Source organism: Eublepharis macularius, chromosome 1, assembly GCF_028583425.1.
Source record: "Eublepharis macularius isolate TG4126 chromosome 1, MPM_Emac_v1.0, whole genome shotgun sequence".
Taxonomy (NCBI): domain Eukaryota; kingdom Metazoa; phylum Chordata; class Lepidosauria; order Squamata; family Eublepharidae; genus Eublepharis; species Eublepharis macularius.
In genome coordinates this window covers 252,858,319-252,881,397 of record NC_072790.1, presented here as the reverse complement: position 1 = coordinate 252,881,397, position 23,079 = coordinate 252,858,319, and the positions used below count along the sequence as shown (strand labels likewise).

The window sequence follows — 23,079 nt, the reverse complement described above, 5'->3', positions numbered from 1 at the left end:
GCTGCCTTTTCCCAGGGGCTGGATCTTGCCTCCTTCGTGTAAAGATCAGCTGCATGGAGCAGGAGCATGGCACGGGGGAAGAGGGTTAGAACAGGGACCGTCCAGTTTCTCTGCTGCTGCTTACCGTGAGCCTCTTGGGCCTGCAGGCCAAAGCTTGCCTGGGCTGTGATATCCTGCCAGGCTCCGGGGGGCTCCACCTCTCCAGGCAGCAAGTTAGCCTCCATCAGTCTGGCATGGGTAGAAAAACTTCCAGGTGGCACGTCGGGCTGGCAGTCTCGCTCACTGGCTGTGGCCTGTGCTGATGGGCTTTTGTTAGGCATAGAGCAGACGTCACTGGAGGAGGTAGATGTGAATTTCCTATGTTGTGCAGGGGGTTGGACTAGATGACCCTTGGGATCCCTTCCAGCTCTCTGTTTCTGTGTTGCTTCTCTGTCTGCCCTCCAACCCAGACCTTCAGGATCTGTGCCTCCGGCTTCCAGCTCAATAGGCGGCCTTTGGCCCTTCCTCACAACGCATATTTGACAGGAGTACCCCAGTTTTATTGGACAGAATGGGGCAGACTGGTCTGTGCGCTGAGTTTGGAGGAGGCCTCTGTGGGGAAGGGCAGTGTCCATGTTATGATTTGGAACAGGGAACAGAGTTGGGAAACCGTGGCGGGTGGCTGTGGCATGTGGGTGTTTTTTGGTATCGGAGAAGTATGCCCACCCAAAAAAGGGTCGGAGGGGAAATGGAGGCAGGTCCCGGTTGACATCTTCCTCTTCTCTCGCAGGTTCCCCAGAGGCCGCCTCGGCAGGTCTCCCAAGACGACGGCCCCGGGAGCAGAGTGCTCGGGGTCTGGAGCGTGTGGGGCTCGTGGTCAACCTGCTCACAGCCCTGTGGCCTCGGGGTCTTGGAAAGGACTCGCTCCTGCCAGTCCCCTTACCAACGGGTTCCCTGGGCTGGAAGGACAGAGCCGGCGCCCCGCCCTGCCTACGCGCAACAGCCGCCGTACCAAGAAGAAGAGGCCGCCAGCCCGTACCCAGCTAGGCCGGCTTTCCCGCTCCACACAGACAGGGACATCAGGCCCGCGCTGTCTTTCCACGGCAGCGGTTCTGTCCTCCCTCTGCACAGCCAAGTCCCCTCAGCGGTTGCCCCCTACAGTCCTCAGAACCGGTACACCAGGCACGAGGCCTTCCCTGCGGAGGAGATACCCTCGGCCCAATTGCAGGGCTCTGTTTCCAGTCGCAAGAAGGACTCTGTTCTCTCTCGTGAGGCAGTTCAACGTCTAAGACCTCAGGGAAACCAGCTGGGCAGGGAAAAACTGCCCAGCCGCGCCTCTTCTCAAAGGCCACCGCACTGGGATGTGGAGAAGGTGCCCTTCAGACACAGTGGCTCGGCTCGGCCTCCTCTCCGTGGGTCTGTCCCCTTGTTCAAGCCCCTGAGGCGGGATAGCCTAGAGGCAGGTCTCAGCCCTGACATGCCCCGTCATGGCAGCCAAGGAGACAGCGGCAGATACAACTGGGCGGCATCCCCAACGCAGGAGTCCCCGGACTCTAGGAGGTGAGAGCGGGGGTCCCGAGGTCTGCTTCCACCAGGCTGTGGGAAGAATTGGGAGCATGGGGTGGGTGGAACCAGGGGTTCACTGGCTGTACCCGAAGCACAAGCTGCGGCTGAAATGGATGTGGTGCAGGCCTCACGCAAAGACCTGTGGACTTGCTGTTTTCGCATTTTGTCATGTGCTCTAGCACATGATTGTAATTGTGTAAGAGGCCCAAGCTGGTTCTTGAACCCAGGCCTCCCAAAGCTACGTGCATAATACCATGTTCTTCTGCTAAGTTGCCCGTCTGTCATGCCTCCCGCCCATTTTTGTACCTGAAAGGGGTGGCCCATGTTCAAAAGGTGCGTGGCTTTTTGCAGCGAACTGCAGCTGAGTTAAGGTTGGAGGGTAGTGCTAGAAACAAAAGTACCAGCAAAACAGTAATCCTTGTGCCTTTCAGGTCTCGAATTCGAGAGCTGATCAAGCCAGGTAAGTATGGCTATGGGAAAGTGCCGTTTGCCTTGCCCCTTCACACAGACACGGCGGCAGAGGGGGCTGCGCCCCGCTTTAAGAGGCACCACAGGGACCGAGTGGGTGAGCCTCCGCCCCCTCCGCCCCCACCGCCTCTTCCCCGGGGCAAGAAGCAGAAACGCAAAGCCAGCCGCTCTTCTTCCCATGAGGAGGCGGCCGGCTGGGAGAAGGAACCGCCAGTGTCTGGAGCTGCCCCTTATCCTGTCCGCAAACCGAAGAAGCCTCTGGCGGCAGACGACCCGGCTCAGGCCCAGGTGGAGGTTGGTGCAGCGGCAGAGAACGGAGCAGGGCATGGCCATCCACGGGTCCTGGGGGCAGATTCGCACCCCATGGGGCCAGCTGTGCCCACAGCCATGAAAAGCCGAGCCTCGGGGGATGGAGAGCCCCACGAGAAGACCCTGAAGCTGGCAGCAACCTCTCCAGAGCCCCGCGATGGCAGCAGGCAGCCAGGCCTTCCCATGGTACCTGTGGGGGGGCTCCAGCAGCAGCAGCCGCCACTTCCCCCTACCATCTTTGCCTTTGATGCCCCCCACGTTGGTTCCCAAGGGAGCCCGATCTCTGGGAGGTCAACTGAGAGCTCAGCCCCTGCTGGAAAGGAAGTCGCAGAAGATCCCAGCGTTTTGGCAGTAACTGGGGGGCCCCCCTCCCCTCCAGCACAGGCAGAGTGGCGCCTCGCACACCAGGTTTTGAGGAATAAGAGCTCCACTCCGGAGCAGAACAGCCATGGGATGGGGAAGAGCCACAAAGCCGCAGCAGAGCCCCCTGAACGTCCAGTCAGCAGATCCGGGCATTTGCCGGACAGGGCAGGGCACGCCACTCGCCCTCCTCACGGGCAAGCCAGGTCCCGCAACCAGCGGCAGAACGAGCACCGAACAGGTGGCCGCAGTTCCAGGCTGCCCCAAAGCCTTTATGTGGGCCAGCCCGTGGCTCCTCGCCAAGTTGAGCCGGACATTTGGCTGCTGCACCGAGGCAGCCCCATCCAGTTCCACGCCAGGGGCCAAGGACCGCGGACGAGCCTGCACCTGGGAACCGAAGAGTCGCAGTGGAATCTATACTATCCGGGCACAGAAACCTTCCACTGCGAGGGAGAAAGCAAGCAATTCAAGGCCTGCAAGCAAGAGGTGAGGACCCTGCCATTGATTTGGTGGAACTAGCAGAAATATTGCTTAGGGTTGCCAGCTCTAGGTTGGGGAATGCTTAGAGATTAGAGGGATAGTGCATGGGGAGGGCAGGGTTTGGGGAAGGGAGAGAGCTCAGTGGGGTAAAATGCCGTAAAGACCCCCCCCCCCCCTCCAAAGCAGCCATTTTCTCCAGGAGAACTGATCTTTGTCAGAGCTAGTTTGGCGTAGTGGTTAAGAGCGCGGGACTCTAATCTGGAGAACTGGGTTTGGTTCCCCACTCCTCCACTTGACCTTGGGTCAGTCACAGCTCTCTCAGAGCTCTCTCAGCCTCACCCACCTCATGGAGTGTTTGTTGTTGTGGGGATAATAATAACTTACTTTGTAAACTGCTCTGAGTGGGCGTTATCCTGAAGGACGGTATATAGATTGAATGTTGTCGTTGTTGTTATTATCTGGAGATCAGTTGTAATTCTGGGATGTCTCCATGCCCCACCTGGGGGCCTGCACCCCTATTTGGGTGCTCTGTAGGGTGACCAGTTGTTGGAAGGTAAGGTGGGGTGTCGGGAGTGGGCTTTCTGAGACAATCACCACAATGCTCACACAGATGTGCGTTGCATGACTTGCCCGTACGCCAGGGCAGGTGGAGCATCGGGGAATTTTCAGGTGCCTTCCGGTGTTCTCTGGCTCCCTGGGCAAGCTTGCATGTCTGCACATGTCTGTTTGTGTGTCTTCGTAATGTGTGAATTAAATGTTCGGACTGTGGCCGCTCCCTTTTGGCATGCTTAGAGAGAGCAAACCTTATTGGTCTCCAACTCACTCCTCATTTTCGAAATGTGCAACAGATTTTCAGCAGGCTTAAGAGAGGCAGACCCAGCGATATTTTTTTTTTAAATTACATTTTATTGTAATTATAACTTTTTTCATAATAAACAGGAAATAAAGAACAATAGCATACATACAATCAATAAACATATAAACCTTTTCAGTACACAGGTAACATTGAAACATAAGCCTACAATTGACAATCGGCTGGTACCGGTCCAACAGTTGCCAGTAACTTGGTCCCACTATATAGCAAAAACAAAAGGGGGAATAAAGTTTTCACATCTCCTAAGTTCGGTAGCTGAATTTCATTATGTTGAAGGTTAAATAGGTCACATAAGCCAAATTCATAGTTTTAAAAGAGACTGTTCTGTATTTATAGATAGGCCATAGAGAAGTAGAGGTCTTGTTTCACCTTGTTATTTGTCCATTTTTCCTCTTTAGTCATATACTCCAAAAGTGGAAGCCACTGTTCTAGAAAGTAAGATTTATAATTTGGATTTTCCCTCTGTTTCAATTGCTCAGTGATCTTCTGCATGATAAAATGATCCCAGATTCTAGATTTCCAACTATCTATTGAAGGGGCAGATTTTTGTTTCCATTGCGAAGCGATATTTTTTGACAACTCCACTTGCCCAAAAATATGCTGAACTTGTGCTTTGGGTAGGAAGAATAAGAGCTGCAATCAAAGAATTCTGGGAGGGGAAAAGTTACATTGCTGTAGCTGCCATTCTTCAGTGGTCATAGATGCGGAGGAATTAGCCGTGTTAGTCTGTGATAGCAAAATCAAAAAGAGTCCAGTAGCACCTTTAAGACTAACCAATTTTATTGTAGCATAAGCTTTCGAGAATCAAGTTCTCTTCGTCAGATGCATGATACAGATGCCTCTGTATCAGGCATCTGATGGAGAGAACTGTGATTCTCGAAAGCTTATGCTACAATAAAATTGGTTAGTCTTAAAGGTGCTACTGGACTCTTTTTGATTCTTCAGTGGGTTTGTCTGGAATTTGGCCAGGAGCAGGCTGGCCCTTTAACTTACCAGGAAGGTCTGCAGTGGGGTGCTACCCTCGAGGGTTGCCGGTGGCCAAGAGGAACTCAAGACTAGTCCTGGCTGTGCCAATGTTGCTGCAGAGGCCACTCGGCTCAGATTTGGGGGCCACTGCCGGCTGGGCCAGAGCCGCGTGGCTGTGCTTGCTCACAAGCCAGACCGTCTCTCCAAGCTAATTTTTCATACTCGTGGGACTAACAGCCTTTGCGAAGAATAGATTGTCCCGGCTTTATCACGGGGGGGACGCTGAAAAAGCTAGCGGCCTCAGTTACTCCTGCAGTCGGACAATACTTAGGAGCAGTTTTAAAACCTCCTCCATTCAGAGGAACTTTTCTGCAGCTGCCGTTTTGCTATGGATCCCGCCCCGCATGGTGCTTGCGTCGCAGGGCAAGTTCCGTAACGAAAGGAGCTGCCTGGCTTCGGTGAAGCTCGTCTGCCAACCCTGATCTGCTCTTTGAGAAACCTCAGCGATAGTTCTGGGACGGGGTAGGGGGGGGTGAGGAGCCCATTTGGAACCTCCCCCATGTATGACAGTCCTTTACAAACGAAGAAATAAAACAGACCTCCGAGGTAGGGTTGCCCAACTCCAGTTGGGGCCTGGAGTTCTCCTGGAATTACAACTCATCTCCAGACTACAGAGACTGGTTTCCTGAGAGGAAACGGCAGCTTTAGAGGACGGACTCTATGGTATACAATAGAGTCTAGAAAAAACAGAAGTCCTAGAGGAACATTACATCCCTACTAAGCTCCCTCTCTTCCCTAAGCTCTGCCCTCCTTAGGCACCATCTCCAAATCTCTAGGAATTTCCCAAGATGGAGTTGACAACGTCTAGCTGAGAGAGAGGGCGCTTACTGGCCCTGGGGGCTGGAAACCACCAGCTGCTTCCCCTCGTATGGACGTGGCTCCTTCTAAACTTTTCTGGGTGGCCCCAAGGGAAAGCGACCCACAGATGCTCAGCTGCCTTAACTCTGTGTGTGTATGTGTGCCCGCTCACGTGCACGTGCGTGCGTGCATGTGCGCGCTTAAATGATGGGTCGGTCCCCAAAGTGGATTGCAACTGTCTCACAAGCGAGTCGCAAGCCAGGAGAGAGGAATACGGTGAACTGGGCACGGAGGTTGGGCTGCAATTTCGAGTTTGCCTCTGTATAATGTGCGAAATGGCCATGAAAGACAGCCTTTGGTTCTATATATTTTATGAGCACTGAAGAGCGAAAAATAGAAGTGGAACTTGTTCGGTGTAAATTGAAATATTTTGTTTGATGTTGAGGAAGAGTGGAGTTTCTTTGCACAAGTGAGTTTGCCGCTGAATGTTTCTGTGACATCCAACTTTTTTGTGGTGGAAACAAAGAACAGCTTTAAGAGAGATGGCAGAGGTCTGAGAGAGGCTTCCTGTCCCAGAATCTACATGTGAACTTCCTTTTGTCTCACAGTGGACTCTTCTCAAACAGGTTCTGCAGGCTTTGGAAACCATTTGAAAACCTGCCAAGCCTGTTCACTAGCGCACCCCTCCCTCTTTTCAAGCCCCATTTAACACCCTGGAAAATCAGTCTTTGATCTGCGACCTTAGATGACCCCCCTGGACTGCCATTTCCCCTGCAGATAATGCACCCTTTGTTATCAGCCCTTTGAAGTGGACACCAGATAAGCCTTTGATTGAATTTCCTGCTTGCAATGGAGATTAATTTCCAAAGGCCCTTTTAATTAGCAGGAAGGGGGTGGTTTGGTGCCCCCCAAAGCCTCCTTCTCTCAAAGACTGCTTAGTTAATTTTCTGTTAGTGCAGGGTCTCCTGATACATCTGCACAGGAAATACAGAAGTGGTTTAATTGTTGTAGCCCCGCCCCCCCCGCCCGTCCTTGCCAACATCCAGTTGCTTTGGGCTGGTCCCTGTCTCTCAGCCTGACCTACATGTCAGGGTTGTTGTGAAGACAAAGTGGAGGGGGGCATATTCCTCAGAGGGTGGGTAGAACGCAAAGGCTCTGAAGCCAGGGGTTTGGGCTTGGTTTTTCACTCAGTGCTCTGGTCTTAAATGCCCCACACAGACGGCCTCTTTTGCTCTCCTCTGCTTGCTGCTTGTTGGTTTAATTGCATGTGTGAAGACAGTCACAGGCCCTTAATGAGACGTTCCAAGGGTCGCCCTAGAGGTGGATAAATCTTGCAGTCGGGAGTGGGTCCTCTTGTGAGTCCAGCCCCCATGGAGCCAGCGTCTCCGTATGAGCTCTAAGGGTTGGGCAAAGCCCCCAGGGCCACGGACTACATCCTCATAGGGAGGGGGCTTCTTTTCTTTGCCTCGTGAAGGATGAGGCAACACACCGGGACTGCAAAGCTTCCACTTTAATAATGACTTGGTCCCATGACATGGCCGCTTCCAGAGGCCAGCCACGCCCTGTGGCCCCGCCAGCTCACGTCTCCGCGCCACCCCTGTTTCCACTTTGCTGCTACGGCCGCTTGCCTCCCAGAACCTCGAGCTCCTGGCATGGCTGTCTCCGCCTGTGTCAGTCCCAGAAAGTTCCTCCTGGCTGCTCTTGGAGCCAGCCCCACAGATCCCTGAGGCTTCAGGAGGCACCCACCCTTCCTCTCTGCAAAGCTCCCAGGACTGCCTGTTCACAGCCCTCTCCCAGCTCTTATTTCCTTGCTGCTACTCCCAAGCAAGTAGGAGATTTTCAAGTGGGCAGCTGTGTTGGTCTGCAGTCGAAGAGCAAGATTCGGATCCAGCAGCATCTTAAAGACCAGCTAGATTTCCAGGGGAGGAGCTTTCGAGGTTCGGAGCTCTTTTCTTCAGATCTGAAGAAGAGAGCTTTGACTCTCGAAAGCGCACACCTTGGACATCTAGCTGGTCTTTAAGGTCCGGCTGGATCCGAAGTTTACCCTGGCGGAGTCCTTTGCTCCACAGGGGCCTTCCTCCTGGCTGCTCCGTTCCTTGTAGTTGCCGCCCCACCAGGGTCTCCTTCCCACGCTGCCACTGGGCAGCTGCCCTCCTTAGAGCTGTGCCCCTGCTCCACCCCATTTCCTGCAGGGGTGGTTTACCCTGAGCTGTGACAGGTTGCCAACTCCTGAAGATTTGAGGGCAGGGGAGAGGGGAGGAGCTTGGCAGGGATGCGATACCATGGGGCTCGCCCTCCCGGTCTGTGCTTTCCCCTAAGGGAATGGATCTCGGTAGTCTGGAGATTGGCCATGATTCCAGCTGAACTCCAGGCCTCACCTGGAGGTTGGTAACCGTAATGAACGCTAGAAGGGCATGCCGTGCACACCCCGCAGAGGCTGTGGAACATTTTGATCTTTCGGAGCAGTTTTATTGTTATTTTATATTGTCCGTCTAGCCAAAGAACAAACATTGTCTTGGCTGTGAAAGCCGCACAGGACGGACGAGGGAACTGGTCCAGCAACGGAGATGGCCCTTTGGTGTGTGTGTGGGGGGGGGAGGGAGCTTGAGTTGGCCTCCAAGGGATGAGAATAAAGGGGTTACAAGCAGGGCAGGGGTTCTTCAGCTGTGGATCAGGACCCACAAGGGGGTTGTGACTCTCTCTCAGGTGGGTTGGGAGACCAGGAGGGAGGAGGAGGAGGAAGAGGATGGCGCACAGTTGTTTGCCGCTGCCCCAGAAGGCGGGACCAGGATCAACGGGTTGCAATTAAATCAAAAGAGTTTTCAGCTAAACATCAGGAAGAACTTTGTGACAGAGTGGTCCCTGAGTGGAACAGGCTTCCTCGGGAGGTGGTGGGCTCTCCTTCTTTGGAGGTTTGTAAGCCGAGGCCAGATGGCCACCTGACAGCAGTGCTGATTCTGTGAACCTGGGCAGATCATGAGAGGGAGGGCAGGAAGGGTTACGTCTGTGCTTAGATCTCATGGCCCCTTCTTACACGCCCAGGGTAAGGCCGATTGCCACCTTGGGGTCAGGAAGCAATTTTCCCTAGGCCAGTTCAGCTAGGGATCCTGACAGTGTTTTGCCATCTTCTGGGCAGGGTATGTGGGGGTGTGCGGGGTGGGGGGAGGTAGTTGTGAATTTCCTGCATTGTGCAGGGGGTTGGACTAGATGACCCTGGAGGTCGCTTCCAACCCTAGGATTGTATGATAAGCGGGGAGAGGAAGTTCACAGAGGAGCTAATAACGTGAGCATGTCTTCCTCTCTTGCACAGCCGTGCCCAACAGATCGGCCAGACCCCCGGGCCGTGCAGTGTGCGGCGTACAACAACCAGGAATTCATGGGCCGCCTCTACCAGTGGGAGCCCTTCAGGGACGGTGAGTGTGCAGCATCTCCAGGTGAGGGTTAGCGGCTGTTTTTCCTGCGCGGCTCTTTGCACTTTGTTGAGCTGCAGCGACCAGCAGAAATTCAGCAGGCAGACCCCCTCCCACTTCCCCGCCTCCGTTTATTCTCCTTGAAAGCGGATCCAGCAGAGCTCTTACATTTTTATTGGGTGACTTTTGGCCAGGCATCTGAGCAAGGGAGCTTCGACTCTCGAAAGCTTGTTACCCTGGAAACCTTGTGGGTTTTTAAGGTGCTACTGGACTCGAATCTTGGGTAGATGGTATTTCTCAGCCTAACCTACCTCACAGGAACTTTGTAAAAATAAAGCATCTGTTTGGGGGGAAGAACTATGAGTTTTTTTTAGAGGAAGGGGTGAATGAAAATGTCCCAGATGGGTAGAGCCACGGCTTTTTTTCTGGGAAGAGAGGTGGTGGAACTCAGGACCGCACAATGACGTCACTTTGGGTCAGCTGGAACAAGGGGGGAGTTTTTTAAAGTTTCAATTGCCCTTGGCGAAAATGGTCACATGGCCGGTGGCCCCGCCCCCTGATCTCCAGACAGAGGGGAGTTTAGATTGCCCTCCGTGCCGCTCCAGCGGTGCGGAGGGTGATCTAAACTCCCCTCTGTCTGGCGATCAGGGGGCGGGGCCACCGGCCATGTGACCATTTTCAAGAGGCGCCGGAACTCCGTTCCACCACGTTCCCGCTGAAAAAAAGCCCTGGGTAGAGCGCACCATGGCTTGCAAAGTACCATCCTACGCTGGTTTCTGAGCACGAGGACTTCCGTGGCTCTTCCGTAACCCTTTGGGTGCAACTCTGCATTTTCTAGCCCCTGTCTTGAGTGCGCATGTTTGGGGTGTGGGAGAGAGAGACCCCTTCTTCTGTTCCTCACTTGCTCCACACTTTTTGCACCTTGAAGACAGCCGCCTGCATCCACCCACCCCTCCCAAAGTGCTTGCTTCTGCCAGTCAGCCCAAGAGAGCCCCCTGCCCTGATGCCCGGAAGTCTAGAAAGATTTATTTTCTTCATCGGCCACCCACCTGTGCTGCTTCTCCCTCTACTTTCCTCCCCCAAGAGCAGTTGAGCTCTCGGGGAGGGGGAGAGGTACAGCACACACACACACACACACACACACACACACACACGGCAATAGTTTAACGAACACTTTACATCTCTGGGCGGCCTGGTGCTTGTCACCAGGGCTTACATAAGCAGCTTTGGTGGGGGGTCACAGCAAGGACAGCATGGCTTAGCACAAGAACTGAAGGCCAGGTGATGCCAGGCGGGCGCCTGTTGGCTCGCAGAGCAGAAGGCGGGGCAGGGCATTTCATTAACCTCCTTCGGAAGACGCCAAAGCCGAGATCAAACCAGGGCCCAGGGCTTGGCTTTCATTCGATTATCCCGCCAGCGCCACAGCCTGGCTGTACCTCTCCTGTTAAAGCTTTCCAACTTGGAGGCCATTACCACGTCATGTGGCAGTGAGTTGCGCAAGGTAATTATGAGTCGAGTGAAGAAGTACTTCCTTTGTCTTGCCTAAATCTCTTATCCCTCAGCTTCGCTGGATGACCCCAGGTTCTAGTATGATGAGACAGGGAGAAAAGCTTCTCCTCGTCCACTCTTTCCACACCGTGCCTAATTTTATAGACCTCCATCATGCCTCCCTTTACTCACCTTTTTTCTAAGCTGAGCAGCCCTACGCGTTTTAACGGATCCTCACAGAGCAGTTGCTCCAGTCCGTCTGATCGTTCTGGATGCTCCTTTCTGCACCTTTTCAAGCTCTACAATCCTTGTGGTGACCAGAACTGTACACAGTTTTCTAAGTGTGCTTTCACCATAGATTTGCATATGATCACCATAGATTTCACCATATGATCGCGTCAGTTTGATTCTCTATTCCTTTTCGAATTATGGCCAGCATAGTGCGTGCCTTTTTCACAGCAACTGTGCACTGTGTTGGCATTTTATTTGTGCTGTTCACTACCACCCCAAGATCTCTTTCTCTGCCAGCTCCGATGCCCATCAGTGTATGGGTGAAGTTCGGATTTTTTGCCGCAATATCCAGAGGAGTTAGCCGTGTTAGTCTGTAGTAGCAAAATCAAAAAGAGTCCAGTAGCACCTTTAAGACTAACCAATTTTATTGTAGCATAAGCTACAATAAATATCTACCCAGGGAATACAATTACAGGACCCAATGGCATCAACTACACTGTCTCTGGCTCTTACAGCTGCTCATCCTCCAATCTGATATATGCCCTCATGTGCCAACAATGTCCTTCTGCTCTGTACATTGGACAAACCAGCCAACCTCTACGCAAAAGAATAAGTGGATACAAATCTGACATTAGAAATATCAACGTCCAGAAACCAGTGGGAGAACACTTCAATCTACCAGGACATTCCATCAAAGACTTAAAGGTCGCTGTAGTCCAACAGAAACCTTTCAAAAACAAAATCCAACGGGAGGCTGCTGAATTGGAATTCATATGCAAATTTGACTCTGTCAAGCTGGGACTGAATAGGGACTATGAATGGTTATCTCATTATCACAGGTAACAGATTTCCTTTACATAGGCGGGGTCGGGGAGAGTCCAGTGGCACCTGGCGTGGGCTTTCGAGGACCACAGTTCTCTTTGTCAGATGCATCTGGCGGGGAGGGCTGTGGTTATCGAAGGCTTGTGCTGCAGTGGAATTGTATGGTCTTGGAGGTGCTACTGGACTCTTTTTGATTTTGCTACTACAGAATAGGGCGGCAAACTCCTTTGAACCTTTACACAAGCAAACTGATCCCCACATCAAAAGGAGCTGTCTGCATCTCCATATCAAAGGAGTTGTTTACATCCCTCCTCTCCTCCTCCCCTCCCCTCTCCTCCTCTATATTTGACTAGTTTCTTTCTGCCCTCCATGCATCTGACGAAGAGAACTGTGATTCTCGAAAGCTTATGCTACAATAAAATTGGTTAGTCTTAAAGGTGCTACTGGACTCTTTTTGATTTTGCCCCAATATGCATCGCTTTACACTTGCTCACATTGAATCTCACTTGCCATTTTAATGCCTGTTCTCTCAGTTTGGAGCTCTTTGCAACCTGTTTTTGTTTTAACTACCTTAAATAGTTCCGTGTCATCTCTAAACCTGGCCATCTCATCACTCACTCCTAACCCCAGGTCATGAACAACTTGAAAAACACCTCATTTCAGCTCTACATCTTTCCCTTCTTTTAACTAACCTGGAGCTTTTAGCTCCAGAAGCAAATTATTCGCTGGAGGTTTGACATCTGGCCAATCAGCAGCCCTTTGAGGGTCGGAATCTGGCCTCTGGTACCTATTTCCCACTCTGAAGGAGTGTACAGACAGTATCTCTGAGCTTGTGCGGAGTGTTTATTCCACTATGGAATAATTGCAAGCAGCTCACACAGTCTTGAGATCAAGGAGGGAGCCCGGAATGACTTCTAGGAATCCTAGCCTATCTTTTGGGAAAGCAAACTTTAGGACCTGATCCTGTACAACTAATACCTCTACTTAGGAAAAGAATGCCCTGAAAAACGAGTGAGTTTCTCCTGAGTCAAAAAACCCTTAAATGAGAAAGGGGGGGGTCCCAGACAGAGGGATCTGCTCTGTCTCTTGCACTTTCCCCTCCGCCTGCCTTCTTTATTTATATCTGCATCCAATATTTATGTTTTCAGGACAAGGGGGGGGGGGTGGAGGAAAGCTGTTGTACAAAACCTCTCTTTGTCTCCTGCTCCCTGGCGGCCTCTTCGGTGTGCGCTCTGGGGACCTGGGCTTAGCCGCTTAGCCGTGCTAGGCAGAGGAGCCAAAGGTCTGCGTGCCGCAGCGGAGAAGGCCAAAAAGCTAAATTCCCCCCCCCCTTGCTTCCCATCTTCTGCCGGCAGCTCCTTTTAAAATAAACTCTGGAAAATGTGAAAACGTTTTGGCTGCTAAAGGTTGTTCACGTCCCAGAAGATCAGTTTCTACTGGGTGGAGAAGGAAATCACAGCCGTAACCCTTTCTGAGACCACATCTGGAAACCAGGGGGTGATAACACAGATTCAAGTTTCTTGTTGTCTTTGATCCAGAGGAGTTAGCCATCTTAGTCTGTAGTACTAAAGGGTCCAGTAGCATCTTTAAGACCAACCAAGTTTATTGTAGCACAAGCTTTCAAGAGCCACAGCTCTCTTCGTCAGATGCATCCTAAATGTGCTACTGGACTCTTTACTATTTTGTTGCCTTTGTTCAACCTGTGATACTCGCCCCTCTCCCAAAGGGCAGTTTTACACCACACACTTAAAACTGGTTCCATGACTTCTCCCCAAGGCACCCTGGGAGCTGTAGTTCTGTGAGGGAGAGCTCCAGGGAGTTTATGACCATTCTTAATAAGTTACCGCTTCCAGGAGTTTAGTAGGGGAAACATTGATGGATAAATGGGTGTAAAGCCACTATGTAGAAGACATAGATCCAGAGGAGTTAGCCGTGTTAGTCTGCAGTAGCAAAATAAAAAAGAGTCCAGTAGCACCTTTAAGACTAACCAACTTTACTGTAGCATAAGCTTTCGAGAACCACAGCTCTCTTCGTCAGATGCATCTGGCGAAGAGAGCTGTGGTTCTCGAAAGCTTATGCTACAATGAAGTTGGTTCGTCTTAAAGGTGCTACTGGACTCTTTTCTATTGCGTAGAAGACCGTAGCCTATAGCCTGTCAGCATTCCACATCTGTATTGTTGCATCAGTTTGGACCGCCTGGCCTTCTCTGCTGTGGCTGCATTCTTTTCTTGCATCCCAAGGTTTATTTCCTCTCCCTTCATTCTTTCCTCAATACGAACATAAGAAGAGCCCTGCTGGATCAAACCAGAGGCCCATCTAGTCCAGCACTTTGTTCACACAGCAGCTGCCCAGCTAGGAAGCCTAGAAGCAGGGGCACCACACCAGCATTCTCCTGCCCGTGCTCCCCAGCAACTGATATCAAAAGGCTTTTGGTACTGGAGCGAGTAGATGTCCATCATGACTAGTAGCCGTTGATAGCTCCATCCTCCATGAATTTGTCTGCTCCCCTTCTTGAGCCTTCCAGATTGGCGGCCATCACCACAATAGCCGTGCCCGGAACCAGCCTCTTCCCACGGGTTTATCCACTCCCTTCTCAGGACTCAACATCGCTCTTTAAGGGACATGAAGGAAGATTGTACAAATATGTGGTTTGAGTATTTGGTTAAGTCCAAGCACCAGTTTATTTGGATATGTCCTAACAGCTGTTTATGAATTAAATCTGGACTTTGAGAAAGAAATTACGTGTCGGCTGTCACTGCATCTGGTGGCAGGGAGTTCCGTGGGTCAGGAGCTCATTAGATGAAAGGAATGCAGGGCAGAAGGAGAAGAAAATAAGACAGGGATATTAGACTGTGATAAGGGAAAGGAAGAAGGTCCCAGACACAGACCTCAATAGACCTCACAGAGCCAGTTAGGTGTAGTGGTTTAAGAGCGTGGGACTCTAATCTGGAGAGCCGGGTTTGATTCCCCACTCCTCCGCTTGAAGCCAGCTGCGTGATCTTGGGCTAGTCACAGCTCTCTCAGAGCTCTCTCAGCCCCACCCACCTCACAGGGTGTTTGTTGTTGTTGTGGGGATAATAACAACATACTTGGTAAACTGCTCTGAGTGGGCATTAAGTTGTCCTGAAGGGCGGTATATAAATCAAATGTTATTATTATATTATTATTATTTTAATAACAAGCAGAACGGAGTGTTACAGATAAGCCCATTAGCAGGGCTTCGTCCCACCTCTTCCTATTGTAGTCATTTGGGGCAAGTCAGTGGCTCGTGGGAAAGGGTGAAGCAGCTCCCTTGTCCTTCACACGTCCTTCCCAGCCCGATTGCTTGGAAGTGGCCCCCGTTCGTGTGAATTCCTTCTTCAGGCCCTGCTCTGGGCGGCACTCGCACGGCTTTGCCCTGGGGTGGAAGCTGACGCCTCTTCCTCCTGTGTCACTTTGCAGTGCGGGGCACCCAGCGCTGTGAGCTGAACTGCCGCCCCATCGGGTACCGCTTCTACGTGCGACATACAGAGAAGGTGCAAGACGGCACGCCGTGTGAGGCCTCTTCCCAGGACATCTGCGTGGCCGGGCAGTGCCTGGTGAGTTACTCCGTGGCTTGGCAACGTGGAAGCTGTCAGGTTTTAGGGAGGCCTGGAGGGGCTAAGATTGAGAAGCTCTCCCTCTTCCCCACCACAAGTGATGCTCGGGCTGTGTGGTTCACCTCCACCCAGTGATTTCTGTCCTCTTTTCCTCTCAGGTCCCCGGCTGCGACGGGATACTGGGTTCAAACCGCACGTTGGACAGCTGTGGGGTTTGTGGAGGGGACCACACCACGTGCAAGCTGGTGGTTGGCAACTTCAGTGACACCGATGTGCCTATCGGGTACCACCGCATCTTGGAGATCCCAGCGGGGGCCACCCGGATCATGGTCAAGGAGATGACCCGCAGCCCCAACTATCTGGGTATGGCTTGTGCATGTACATGTGTATAAGAGGTGAAGTGCAAAAGACACCCTTCCTTTGTTTTACCCACCATGCACAGCTGGGGGTATCTAGGTAGTATCAAAGCTCACACTTCAGAAATCTAGACGGTTTTTAAGCTGCTACTAGACCTGAATCTTGCTCTTCTACTACAGATCAACATGGCTGAATCTGTCTTCCCAGCTGCTGTTTTAGTGTAATGTTCCAGGTTGCGAACGAGGAGTTCCCCCATTCTCGTGTCCAGCATATGGTCATGGGGGTAATTCAGGCAAGGCACTGGATTATATCCATTCCAGCCTCTTGCATAAGGGGAAAGCGGAAATGACCTGTGGGTGCCAAGCCATTGTCCTTTCACCCTCAACTCTTCACTCAGACTATCCATCTTGAGCAGATAATCTCTGATAGTGCAGCCGGCCCATCTTGGAAGGGGTGCAGAACAGCTCGGAGGGGGCATGAACTTCCAGAGAGGGACAGGCTCTTTGTTGGGATTTCACAAGTGTTTCCGTGTCAGCCAGGAAAGAGTTGAACTGTTTGTGTCACTTACTTAATTAGTAAACTTACATTGCATGTAACCACTTAGGCCTTGAGGAAGGATTCCCACCATGGAAAGGGGAGTCTCTAAGCATAATGAAGTAGAATTAGGATTTTCTATTGGGCAGCCTGTTTATTGGGGGGGGGGCAATTAAGTGATGCTATAGTGAAGTTTTATTGCTCTTTGTCTCAGTTACTCAGAGCCAAGCTACAAGTGACAAATGACACTTGAACGGCAAGTGAACAGACTCACGTGTATTCCTCCCTGTTCACTTGCGCTCCACTTGCACTCCACTCAATCACATAGGGCCAAGCTACAAGTGACGAATCAACGGCAAGTGAACAGACTCACATGTATTCCTCCCTGTTCACTTGCCCTCCACTTGATCACACTACATGATCAAGTGGAACACAAGTGAATAGGGAGGAATACACGTGAGTCTGTTCACTTGCCGTTCAAGTGTCATTCGTCACTTGTAGCTTGGCCCTATGTCTCTCTTTCTCTCTCTCAGCCAACTTAAGATACCTTGTACTAGCAAGATGTAGTCAGTCTAGCAATTTCTTATTTTCTTCCAGTACAACCCTATTTTTATCCTTTATGTAGAAAAGTATTCTTACAGAGCTATACTGGACTGTGCGTCTGTTCTCATTCATTCCAATGCGCAATCTCTGTCTTAAACTCTGCTAATTAAGTATCAATTTCCTGCAGAGGCAGAGCCTTCATGTCTGAAAAAGGAGCCTCATTCTGCACAAGAAGGGAGGGGGGCAGGAGAGAGAGAGAGTTTGTGTAACGTGTGCATGGCGTGGGATCAACCCCGCCTCCCTCTTCTTCCCCCTTTCTCCAGCCCTTCGGAGTCGCAGTGGCAAATCCATCATTAATGGAAACTGGGCAGTCAACCCTCCCGGGCACTACGAGGCAGCGGGCACCGTCTTTGTGTATAGCCGGCCTGAGAGCGACAGGCGCGAGGGAGAGTCGCTAGTGGCCGAGGGACCGACCACAGAACCCATAGATGTGTATGTGAGTACACGAGGAGAAGGGGGGGGGCGTGATACGAGAGCCTAGTCTGGTACTCTTCCTGTGCTCTGCATCCAACCTCATACTGGGTGTGGGATTCTCAGCTTTAATTTAAAACAAATATGTCCGGTTTTTAGTATTCTCAATATTTCAAAGCTAGGGTTGAGAGCGTGTGAGTGTTGCACAAGGAGGGTGAAATGGAGTCGTATTTCCAGTGGTCAGCAAATGGAGTTGTGTTCTGCGTAGTTAGAATCACAGAATCACAGAGCTGAAAGGGTCCATAGAGACCATCTAGTCCAACCCCCTGCCCAGTGCAGGATCAGCCTAAAGCATCTCTGACAAGTATTCGTCCAGCCTCTTCTCGAAAACTACCAGTGAAGGGGAGCTCACCACCTCCCTAGGCAGCTGATTCCACCTTTGAACTACTCTGACCGTGAAAAAGTTTTTCCTAAAATCCAGCTGGTACCTTTGTGCATGTAATTTAAGCCCATTGCTTCGCGTCCTGCCCTCTGCTGCCAAGTTCACCTGGTCCTTCCTGGATGCACTTTTCAGAAGAACAAATCAGTCCTACAGATTCCGGTTTTTGGTACAGAAGGCAGCCTTCCTTGGCACAGCTCATACGTGATCCAGGAGGGGCACAGTCCAACTTGGGAAGGGCCCTGGAAACCAATGGGAGGGGGTGCTATCTATCTGCCTGCTAGGTGGGAGGGGCTTCAGCGATAGGAGGGGCTTCTTGTTTACCTCTGTAGGAGACTGTAAAGTGGGGAAAGGAGGGGGGTCTATTTGAACCCTTTTCTCACTGGGAAGTAAATGTTGGTGCAGAAAAGACTTGCCCACATGGCTAGATGAAAGGAAGAGGGAAGAGAATTTAGACGCACGCTGTGTATCCTTTCCTCCTTCTGTGGCCGATTGGTGTTTTGCTCCTGTCTTCCGTAGATGATCTTCCAGCAAGATAACCCTGGTATCTCATACCAATTCTTCGTGGCCTTGGCGCAGCCAGATAGCTCCGCTCCGGATGTCCCCAACCCTCGTCAGGAGTTCGGTGAGAAGTTCCTCCTTCCTGTTCAGATGTAGGGAGCCTTTTAGTCCAGAGTTCGAATTCTGAGCAGAGCGAAACCTGCAAAGCCCTACCTTGCAGGGTGGCCTTTTGGCCAATGGCAGTTTTGTGTCAGTTGTAGGTTGTTTTCGGCTGCAGACGTGGTTCTTTCACGTCCTGCTTCTCAGAGCACAGGAAAGCAGCGTTCTTATCCTTTGCAGCTGTGGGAACTCCTTGTGCATCTACACTTGCAAATTTAAACCAGCTTCAAGCCAATTGAACATTGAATGCTACATTCTTTCTTCCTGGATACTGAACGGAAGCCCAGTGCGAAGGGGAGGGGAGGGAAGTGGGTTCGGATTCCCACCCACCTCTGAAGCTTGTGCTGTTTCCGAGGCTAAGCATCCTCGTAGTTTGTTGTGAGGATAAAATTGGTGGAGGGCGGAACGCACACGCCACCTTGAGCTTCTGGAAGGAACAGTAAGCTACAAATCAAAGTATTCGTAATTTAAAAAAATAGCACCTACTACATTTCCCTTGGGTGTTTCATATTTTCTGTGGGACCTTGGGATACCTCAGTGCAGATCTGAAATCTTTTCTCAAAAAGATGGTGTCATGGAGACACTCTCTGCTTTGGCGGCACTTATTTATTTGATTGTTTAATATATTTATATGCCGCTTTTCTCCTGAAGCACGGGACTCAAAGTGGCTTACAAAGGTCAAAGACATAGAAAATCCACGATGAATACAATCATTTCAAGTTTTAACATATCATAAATTATCTTGCACACACCCCTATTAACTGATGAGAACAGAGGCTCTTAAAGAGAGAGCAAGCAAAATACAGGAAGAAAAACATGGGCTCTCTAAGTATACAATTAAAGCCACTCTTATCTCAATTCAATATATGTAATAAACAAAAGTATTCAAGTATGTAATGCAAAAGTATGCGATGTAATCAATAATGGATATGATGTAATCAATTTATTTATCACACCCCTATTAACCACAAAATTCAGAACTGGGAAAACCCATGGCACTAACAAGAAACCACCCACAGACATGCACACACAAAACTTTCTGAAAACGCTGCTTACTCTCTCCTTTCCAGGTGCCCTGGCCATGGTATCTTCTGGCAACCCAAGAGAACCATCCACCTCCCACCTGCGCCCAGGGCCACTGCATGTGCAAAACCTTGTCCCGGCTCGGCCCCCAATTTCATCCAGCCAATCCGGAAGGAGCGGTGTGGTCGTTCCGCCTCCAGTCTCATCCAGCCAGTCTGGTAGGACCCCTGGAACTCTGCAGCGGAATGTCCGTGTCCCACCTCTGCCACCACCACCTCCTCCTGTCCAGCAAAACTCAGAAGTGGTACGTGACTTCTACTGGAAACGAGTTGGCAACACCGAATGCTCGGCCACCTGCGGAAAAGGTGAGCCCAGGGGGAGGGGAGGGGTTGATTTTTCCTTAGATCCTGGAAGATTTGGTATAAAGTTCATCGCACGAGTGCCTGAAAACAGACAGAATTCTACATTCATGAACTTAGAACTGTGTGTGTCAATGGCTTTTTCCACACGCCCTTAAAGGGACGGCATGGAACATGGGCGACGTCTCCATTTGCAAAACATTTGCGGGCTGTTTGGCTTCTGGTTTTTTGGCGCCTTTTCTGGGGCCGCAGAAAGTGCGTTCCCAGAAAAGGCGCTGAAAAAACGGAAGCCCAATGACCCACAACCATTTTGCGAATGGAGACATCTGGATTCCTGCGGGAAAGCCGCATTCAGTGAGTGGGCTGTCCTCGCGATGGCGTACAGAAACGGCCAATATGTCTACCTGTGGCCTCAAGCAGAGGTCTTTCCCATCACCTACCACCTGATTCTTTTATCTGGAGATGCTGCCAGGGATTAAACCGGGGTTTCTGCATGCCAAGCAGATGCTCTGCCACAGAAGCACAGCCCCTCCCCAATCATCAATGCCATTCTTTACCACCAATTGCTTGGCATATTTAGAGCCAGAGGAGTTAGCCGTGTTAGTCTGTAGTCACAAAACAGTAAATAGTCCAGTAGCACCATGAAGACTTATCAACTTTATTGTAGCATAACCTTTCGAGAACCACCGCTCTCTTTGTCAGAAGGAACTTTATTGTAGCATAACCTTTCAAGAACCACAGCTCTCTTTGTCAGAAGGAACTTTATTGTAGCATAAGCTTTCGAGAACCACAGCACTCTTTGTCAGAGGGAACTTTGTTGTAGCATAAGCTTTTGAGAACCACAGCTTACTTCATCAGATGCAACTTTATTGTAGCATAACCTTTCGAGAACCACAGCTCTCTTTGTCAGAGGGAACTTTGTTGTAGCATAAGCTTTTGAGAACTGCAGCTCACTTCATCAGATGCAACTTTATTGTCATAACCTTTCCTCTTTGTCAGATGCATCTGCTGCTGCCGTAACAGTAGCCATTAGTTTCATAAAGTGAATTTTGCATTGTCTGAAGAAATACTTTCTGGCCGTTCAAAAACTGCTTTCCATGAGTGTCAGCAGGTAAGCCTTGAAATGTTGTAGGAGAGAGTGTATGTGTGTCTGTCCATCTGTGTGTCTAGGACTGGCCTGTTAGCCTGATTTTATCCCTGCAAAGTTGCCCAATTTGATTAAATTATCTAAAATTCCACAAATTTGCCTGTCCTCTATCATTTATTCTCCTCTCAGCTTCACAGGTGGGGCAAGGAGCTACAAGGGGTGCTTAAGCCTACCCCTCAGCTCCAGAATAGTAGGACCTTTAAGACTAACCAACTTTATAGTAGCATAAGCTTTCAAGAACCATAGTTATCTTCGTCAGATGCATCTGATGCAGAGAGCTGTGGTTCTCGAAAGCTTATGCTACAGTAAAGTTGGTTAGTCTTACAGGTGCTACTGGACTCTTTACTATTTTGCAACTACAGACTAACGCGGCTCACTCCTCTGGATCTACGACCTCGGCTCCAGGAAATCCCTTCCCCACCTTCTGTGGTTTCTAAGACATCTTCTTAAGGACTAGAGACTTGGTTGTGAAAAGCTGTGTGTTCAGAATGCTGATTTCTTCGGTTCACGGCATTTGTTTATTCCTGCCCAGGTTTCTGGCAGTCGATCTACCGCTGCGCCTCTCGCACCTTGCAAGAGGAGGTGGGAGAAGAGATGTGCCACCTTCTACCGAAGCCTGTGGTGACCGAGGAGGCCTGCAATATGGAACCCTGTCCTGCCTAGTGAGTGCTCATTCCCTCTTCTGTGGGGTCTTCCTTGGGTCAGCTGCTGCCCCTTGTTGGGGTTCCAGCTTCTGCCAGAGACAGGGAAGGGGGAGGTTGAATGGAAGGAGGGACTAAGGTTGCCAGCTCTTTCTCTGGACCTTGCACTGTGCCTGAAACAGATGCTCAGCCTGTGGCTGTGAGTAGGGGGTCGTGGTTGTCTCCATGCCTGCCACTTAGAAACAGAGCTGGAAGGGATCCCAAGGGTCATCTATTCCAACCCCCTGCACAATGCAGGAAATTCACCGATACCTTCCCCCCTCACCTCTATGCCCAGAGGAAGGCAAAAAAAAACCCCTCCAGGATCCCAGGGCAATCTGACCTGGAGGAAAATTCTTTCCAGACCCCAAGGAATTAGCCGTGTTAGTCTGCAGTCGCAGAATAGCAAAGAGTCCAGTAGCACCTTTAAGACGAACCAACTTTATTGTATCATAAGCTTTCGAGAATTACAGCTCTCTTCATCAGATGCGTGTCAGCTTTTGAGAATCACAGCTCTCTTCGTCAGAGGCACCTCCCTCTCCTGATCTGTGTACGTTCCATATTTAAACATAGAACCACCATTGCTGTCAGTTGGCCATCTAGCCTCTTCTTAAATACCTTCAAGGAAGGTCTCCCGACGAAGCCCGTTCCTAAGGAATCGCTATTTTCCACCTGCAAAGCTGCTTTGAAGGGCACAGCTGCAAGGGCTGGGGGGCGGGGGAGGTAGGAATCTGGCATTGTGGAGAGCATACAGAGGAGGATGCGTGCAAGAAACACTCTTAGTGCATGTGCTAGTCGGGACACTAGACATTATGCAGGGATAATCAACACAGTGTGATGGGTTGGTGGGGCTGGTAGGATCAGAAGCTCTAGTGATCCCAGCAGCGGAGCAGAAGGAGAAGGCCCCTGCGAGCCCCTGAGCCCTAGTTGCACCAGGACCTGGCCTCTTCTCCCAGTAAGCGTGTGAGTTTGGGTTCTGAACTTGTACGCAGTGAACACAAAGGGCGTGAGAATGGCTCTCCCTCACTGGTGTGTAAAACTGGGCACTGCGGTGGTGTCAGAATCCCTCCTGATCGGTGCTCTAATGGGCGTGTGGGTTTGGGCGGGGGCTTCTCAAGATGGGCAGCTCGTTTTATTTATTTATTTATTTACTTTGCATTTTTATTCCACCCTCCCTGCAAGCGGGCTCAGGGCGGATTACAACAATTTAAAAACACATTAAGATAATTTATACAATATAAAACCATAAAAAGTTTAAAAGCGTTCAGTCATACAGTATGCAGCAATATAATGACCAGATGGCAGCAGTCAATAAATGCTGCTTTAAAAAAAGCAAGGTGGCGGACAGTCCTTGTAGGGAGGGTTCAGATCTTACACTCTTCCTCTTTTTTATCGGCTGGCGGAAGCCAAGCCCATCCTCAACCATATGCCTGGCGGAACATCTCCGTCTTGCAGGCCCGGCGAAACAATAGGAAAT

General features: G+C 50.7%; 1 protein-coding gene across 2 annotated transcripts in view; it reads left to right on the top strand.

Moving 5' to 3' along the window:
* The window catches only part of ADAMTSL4 (ADAMTS like 4), an 82,755-nt gene that overhangs the window by 43,270 nt on the left and 16,406 nt on the right, over positions 1-23,079 (top strand). For both annotated transcript variants that reach the window (XM_054998651.1, XM_054998652.1), the window contains exons 4-12: positions 770-1,539; positions 1,977-3,168; positions 9,171-9,273; positions 15,253-15,389; positions 15,548-15,752; positions 17,147-17,319; positions 18,253-18,358; positions 19,464-19,781; positions 21,455-21,584. In XM_054998651.1, the coding sequence (XP_054854626.1) occupies positions 770-1,539; positions 1,977-3,168; positions 9,171-9,273; positions 15,253-15,389; positions 15,548-15,752; positions 17,147-17,319; positions 18,253-18,358; positions 19,464-19,781; positions 21,455-21,584 (3,134 nt within the window). The remainder of the gene's footprint in view (positions 1-769; positions 1,540-1,976; positions 3,169-9,170; positions 9,274-15,252; positions 15,390-15,547; positions 15,753-17,146; positions 17,320-18,252; positions 18,359-19,463; positions 19,782-21,454; positions 21,585-23,079) is intronic.